A 7,500-nucleotide genomic window follows, 5' to 3' on the forward strand; every position below is an offset into this window, starting at 1 on the left:
TCTCACAGCCTCCCCCAGCCTTCCACAGCCTCCCCCAGCCTCCCCCAGCCTCCCCCAGCCTCTCACAGCCTCCCACAGCCTGAGGGGGGAGAGGGGGGGGGGGGGGGGGGAAGAGAGAGTGTCTTTCTGGGTCTGTGAAGATGTGGTGATTATGAAGTGTCTGTTTATCTGGCTGAGTTGATGTTGAGTGTTTGAGCCTGTAGGGGGCAGCAACCTGAGTGTGTCTGTCTCCCTGCAGCTCCCATGCTGCCAGAGATCAAGTTCACCAAGATCAACATCAGCTTCCTGGAGACCTTCGCCGTGGTGTTTGGAATGGAGGGGGAGGCGGCTACGCTGTCTGCTACCATGACGATCAGCCCCAACCTCGCCAACCTGCAGCCCGAGGCCCAGTGGTTCAGAGATGGTAGTTTATTATACTACTACTTACTACTACTATACTACTACTATACTATTACTATACTATTACTATACTACTACTATACTACTATACTACTACTATACTATTACTATACTATTACTATACTACTACTATACTACTACTATACTATTACTATACTACTATACTACTACTATACTATTACTATACTATTACTATACTACTACTATACTATTACTACACTACTACTACTATACTACTACTATACTATTACTATACTACTATACTATTACTATACTACTACTACTACTATACTATTACTATACTACTATACTATTACTATACTATTACTATACTACTACTATACTATTACTATACTATTACTATACTATTACTATACTACTACTATACTATTACTATACTACTACTACTACTACTATACTACTACTACTACTACTACTATACTACTACTATGCTACTACTATACTATTACTATAATACTACTACTACTACTACTACTACTACTATACTACTACTATACTACTACTATACTATTACTATACTACTACTATACTATTACTATAAAACTACTACTACTACTACTATACTACTACTATACTATTACTATACTACTATACTACTACTACTACTACTATACTACTATACTACTACTATACTAGTACTATACTACTACTACTATACTACTACTATACTACTACTATTACTATACTACTACTATACTATTACTATACTACTATACTACTACTACTATACTACTACTATACTACTACTACTACTATTACTATACTACTACTATACTACTACTATACTACTACTACTACTATACTATTACTATACTACTACTATACTACTACTATACTACTATACTCCTACTACTACTATACTATTACTATACTACTGCTATGCTACTACTACTACTATTACTACTACTACTATACTACTACTACTATACTACTACTACTATACTATTACTACTACTACTACTATACTACTTCTATACTACTACTACTATACTATTACTACTACTACTACTATACTACTACGATACTACTACTACTATACTACTACACTACTAGTACTATTACTATAACTATACTACTGCTATTACACTACTATACTACTGTGTGTGTGTGTGTGTGTGTGTGTGTGTGTTAGACGTCCGTCTGAGTGAGTCCAGGTGGGTGCAGATGGAGCAGGGCCGGTGCTCTGCCAAGCTGACTCTTCCTCACCTCAACAAGGATGATGAGGGTCTGTACACACTCCGTATGGTCACCAGGGGTGGAGACGCTGTACACAGCGCCTTCGTCTCCGTGGCAGGTAAACACACACACACACCTGTACTACACACTACACACACACACACACACACACACACACACACACACACACACACACACACACACACACCTGTACTACACACTACACACACACACACACACACACACACACACCTGTACTACACACTACACCCACACACACACACACACACACACACACACACACACCTGTCCTGTCATTAAACACAGGATTATATCATGCATATCTGTGGACTATAATCACACTTCACATCAACAAACTGTCTTCTAACTTCTGAATATAACCCCCCCCCCCCAGACGCCCCCCCCCCGGTCCCCGGGGCGCCAGGTGCCCCCATGGACATCAAGATCCACGACGCCAACAGGGATTACGTCATCGTGTCCTGGAAACCCCCCAACACCACCACCGAGGGTCCCATCCTGGGATACTTCGTAGACAGGTGACATACAGGTGTTATTGTGGACAGGTGAACAGCCACAGTCACACAGCTGAGGGAGGAAACCTCATCAAACCAAAACAGACGAAAATCTGAAAATGTCTTATCATTCTTCGGGAAAATAAAATAAATGTTGAAACGTTCGCTAAGGTAACCTTTCCAACCTAAGCTCTCCACCTCAGCCAGTCAGAGGACATGTGTGTGTGTGTGTGTCTGCAGGTGTGAGGTGGGGACAGAGAACTGGGCCCAGTGTAATGACTCCCCTATAAAGATCTGTAAATACTGCATCCCCGGCCTGTTTGAGGGACACTCCTACTACTTCCGTGTTCGGGCTGTCAACTCCAAGGGCATCAGCAAGGCCTCCCGCATGTCTGACCCCATCGCTGCCCTCGACCCCACCGAGTTTGAACGACTCCATGGTAACTATGACCAATGAATGAATAAATTAATGTGTCAGATGATTAGAACAGACGTGCTCGGCAGTCATTTGAACCAGATGTTTGGAACGCAGGTTGACGAGATCACCTGTGTTTTAGTGAGAGTGATTTTGCAGCCCTAACCCTAACCCTAACCCTAACCCTACGTTAGTGGAGATAACGTGATGCCGGTGGCGATGCGTCAGTCTGTCCTCAGAGCAGAGTCTGGCCCGTGGGCGGTCACCGTTAGATTCATGCTGCTTCTCTGTTTTGACAGCTGTGAAATTGGGGGGAAAACTGGACGTGGTTTCTTATCATGACGACCTTGCAGGTAAGAACGTGCGTGTGTGTGCCATCCCTCCATCTCTCCATTCCTCCATTCCTCCATCTCTCCATCCCTCCATCTCTCCATCTCTCCATCCCTCCATTCCTCCATTCCTCCATCCCTCCATCTCTCCATTCCTCCATCTCTCCATCTCTCCATCCCTCCATCTCTCCATCCCTCCATTCCTCCATCCCTCCCTTCTCTCATCCGTCTGCCTGTGACTCTTATGCTAATGAGTAGACCTCAGACAGACCTGATTGGTGTATCCGTACTGGTGTATATACGGTGTGAGTGTGTATAGTGTGTGTGTGTGTGTTGTGTTTCCCTAGCTGAGGGCAAGGCGCCAGGACCCCCCTCCCAGGTGGGCGCCTGTGAGACTGACAGGACGTACGTGGTGCTCAGCTGGAAGCCCCCTGTCTACCACGCCAAAGCCCCCATGTGGTACTACATAGAGAAGGTTGGATCTATCTGCCTACCAAACACTGTGTGTGTGTGTGTGTGTGTGTGTATCGTGTGTGTATCGTGTGTGTGTGTGTGTGTGTGTGTGTGTGTGTGTGTGTGTGTGTGTGTGTGTGTATCGTGTGTGTATCGTGTGTGTGTGTGTGTGTGTGTGTGTGTGTGTATCGTGTGTGTATCGTGTGTGTATCGTGTGTGTGTGTGTGTGCGCGTGTGTGTATTAGATTAGATTAGATTAGATTCAACTTTATTGTCATTGTGCAGAGTACAAGTACAGAGACAACGAAATGCAGTTAGCGTCTAACCAGAAGTGCAAAAAAGCAGAACGTGCAGTGTGAACAATATATACAGGTAGTGCAGTAATGAGCAGTATAGTAGTGCAGTAATGAGTAGTATAGTAGTGCAGTAATGAGCAGTATAGTAGTGCAGTAATGAGCAGTATAGTAGTGCAGTAATGAGCAGTATAGTAGTGCAGTAATGAGTAGTATAGTAGTGCAGTAATGAGCAGTATAATAGTGCAGTATAGTATAAGTAGTGCAGTGTAAGCAGTATATGAATTAGCAGTAGCATTATAAGCAGAATAAATAGGATGCAGTATGAACAGTGTAAGCAGCATATGAGCTGTATGGGCAATGCAGTCTAGCAGTATATATGTATTAACAGTAACATTAGAGTAAATAGCTGAATAAATATGGAATGCCGTATGAACAGTATAAACAGGTATGTACAGATATGTGCAGTGTATTAACAGTAGCATTATAAGAAAAATATAAGGATATATGCATTATGAACAGTATAGACAGATTATGAACAGTATAGACAGATATGTACAGAAGAGCAGTGGTATGGAGTAAGAGCAGTTTGTACAAGTGAGGATACAGTATGTACAGTTATAGGAATACTGTAGGGTAGAGTAGTGCAATTGTCCGGGGGGGGGGGGGGGTGGTGCAGGGGTTGGTAGTTCAGTAGGGTGACAGCTGCAGGGAAGAAGCTTCCTCTGAACCTGCTGGTTCGGGTGTGGAGAGACCTGTAGCGCCTCCCGGAGGGGAGTGGGGTGAACAGTCTGTGGTTGGGGTGAGAACTGTCCTTGACGATGCTGGACAGCCTCAATGGAGGGGAGCGAGGAACCGGTGATGCGTTGGGCAGTTTTCACCACCCTCTGCAGTGCTTTCCGGTCAGAGGCAGAGCAGTTGCCATACCATACTGTGACACAGTTGGTGAGGATGCTCTCGATGGTGCAGCGGTAGAAGTTCACCAGGATCTGAGGAGACAGATGGACCTTCTTTAGTCTCCTCTGGAAGAAGAGACGCTGGTGAGCCTTCTTGATCAGGGTGGAGGTGTTGAGGGTCCAGGAGAGATCCTCAGAGATGTGGACACCCAGAAACTTGAAGCTGGTGACTCGCTCCACCTCAGTCCCGTTGATGAGGATGGGGGTGTGTGTGCCAGCTCTTGACTTCCTGAAGTCCACAATGAGCTCTTTGGTCTTCCTGGTGTTGAGAGCCAGGTTGTTGTCGTTGCACCACACTGTTAGGTGCTGGACCTCCTCCCTGTAGGCCGTCTCATCGTTGTTGCTGATGAGACCAATCACGTTGTGTCGTCTGCGAACTTAACAATGGTGTTTGAGCCATGTACAGGTGTGCAGTCATAGGTGTGTATCGTGTGTGTGTATCGTGTGTGTGTGTGTGTGTGTGTGTGTGTGTGTGTGTATCGTATGTGTAACGTGTATGTGTGTGTGTATCGTGTGTGTGTGTGTGTGTGTGTGTGTGTGTGTGTGCGTGTGTGTGTGTGTGTGTATCGTGTGTGTGTATCGTGTGTGTGTGTGTGTGTGTGTGTGTGTAACAGAGTGTGTTATCTCGTGCAGTCCCTGTCTGGCAGCGGGGTCTGGCAGCGTGTCAACACCCAGGTCCCAGTCCGTTCCCCGCGCTACGCCGTGTTTGACCTGGCCGAGGGGAAGGACTACCTCTTCAGAGTTCTGTCTGCTAACATGTACGGCACGAGCGAGGCCTCCGAGCCCACCGGACCCATCCACACCCAGGAGCTCAAAGGTAAAAGACTCTCTCTGACTCCTCTCTCTCTCTCTGACTCCTCTCTCTCTCTGACTCCTCTCTCTCTCTCTCACTCCTCTCTCTCTCTCTCACTCCTCTCTCTCTCTGACTCCTATTGAGGGCGGCCTTAGGAGGCTGATTCAGCCTAAACAGCTTTTCCCTGGAATATTTGAATGAAATGAAATCCGGTTTATTCCGCTCTGTCTGAATCAAGATAAACGAACGGTTTATTGATTGTTTACCTGTCGACAGGTGTGCCCTCCGCTCCGGGTCAGGTCATCGCTACCCGGGAGACCGACACCTCTGTCCTCATCCAATGGGCTCCTCCCAAGGAACCCAACAATCTGATTGGCTACTACATCGATGCGTGTGTGAAAGGATCTAAAGACTGGGCCTCAGCCAATCACAAACCTCACAGGAATACCAAGTATGTACCTCAGTACTACTATACTATACTATACTATAACGACTATACTACTATACTACTACTATACTACTACTATACTACTTATACTACTATACTACTACTATACTACTACTGCTACTACTACTGCTACTACTACTATACTACTACTATACTACTATTACACTACTACTATACTACTACTACACTACTACTATACCTACTATACTACTACTACTACTATACTACTACTATACTACTACTACAACGACTATACTACTATACTACTACTACAACGACTATACTACTACTATACTATACTACTACTACAATGACTATACTACTACTACAACTACTATACTACTACTACTATACTACTATACTACTACTATACTACTACTATACTACTACTACTATACTACTACTATATTACTACTACAACTACTACTACTATACTACTACTATATTACTACTATATTTCTACAACAACTACTACAACTATACTACTACTATACTACTACTACTATACTACTACTACTACTACTACTACTATACTACTACTACTACTACTACTATACTACTACTACTACTTCTACTATACTACTACTACTATACTACTACTATACTACTATACTACTACTACAACTACTATACTACTACTATACTACTACTACAACTACTGCTATACTACAACTACTACTATACTACTACTACTACTACTATACTACTACTACTACTACAACGACTATACTACTACTACTACTACTACTACTATACTACTACTACTACTACTACTATACTACTACTACATTACTACTACAACTACTACTACTATACTACTACTATATTACTACTACAGCTACTACTACTATACTACTACTATATTACTACTATATTACTACAACAACTACTACAACTATACTACTACTACTATACTACTACTACTATACTACTACTACTACTACTACTTCTACTATACTACTACTACTATACTACTATACTACTACTATACTACTACTACTACTACTTCTACTATACTACTACTACTATACTACTACTATACTACTATACTACTACTATACTACTACTACAACTACTACTATACTACTATACTACAACTACTATACTACAACTACTACTACAACTACTATACTACTACTATACTACTACTACTACTACTATACTACTACTACTACAACGACTATACTACTATACTACTACTATACTACTACTACTACTACTACTATACTACTACTATACTACTACTACTACAACTACTATACTACTACTACAACTACTATACTACTACTATACTACTACTATACTACTTTACTACTATACTACTACTACTTTACTACTATCCTACAACTATACTACTACTACTACTATACTACTATAGCTATACTACTACTATACTACTATACTACTATACTATTACTAATATATTATATATATATTACTAATATTACTGCTACTACTATACTACTATACTACTACTACTACTACTATCCTACTACTACTACTACTATCCTACTACTACTACTACTACTATACTACTATACTACTATACTACTACTATTATACTACAACTACTATACTACTATACTACTACTACTATACTACTATATTACTACTACAACTACTATACTACTATACTACTACTACTAAACTACTATATTACTACTATACTACTATACTACTACTA

The 7,500-nt window shown here is 42.0% G+C and overlaps 1 protein-coding gene across 1 annotated transcript in view; it reads left to right on the forward strand.

The window, feature by feature from the left end:
- Positions 1-238: 238 nt before the first annotated feature.
- LOC310824454 (myomesin-2-like) overlaps positions 239-7,500 on the forward strand; it is a gene marked incomplete at both ends in the record, with an annotated part of 13,470 nt that continues 6,208 nt past the window's right edge. The window contains 8 exons of the mRNA XM_083697700.1: positions 239-403; positions 1,553-1,714; positions 2,012-2,153; positions 2,370-2,569; positions 2,844-2,897; positions 3,221-3,348; positions 5,209-5,392; positions 5,645-5,819. Coding sequence (XP_083553826.1) covers positions 239-403; positions 1,553-1,714; positions 2,012-2,153; positions 2,370-2,569; positions 2,844-2,897; positions 3,221-3,348; positions 5,209-5,392; positions 5,645-5,819 — 1,210 coding nt within the window. The remainder of the gene's footprint in view (positions 404-1,552; positions 1,715-2,011; positions 2,154-2,369; positions 2,570-2,843; positions 2,898-3,220; positions 3,349-5,208; positions 5,393-5,644; positions 5,820-7,500) is intronic.

The sequence above is a fragment of the Argentina silus genome, assembly GCF_951799395.1.
Source record: "Argentina silus genome assembly, contig: scaffold_688, whole genome shotgun sequence".
NCBI lineage: Eukaryota > Metazoa > Chordata > Actinopteri > Argentiniformes > Argentinidae > Argentina > Argentina silus.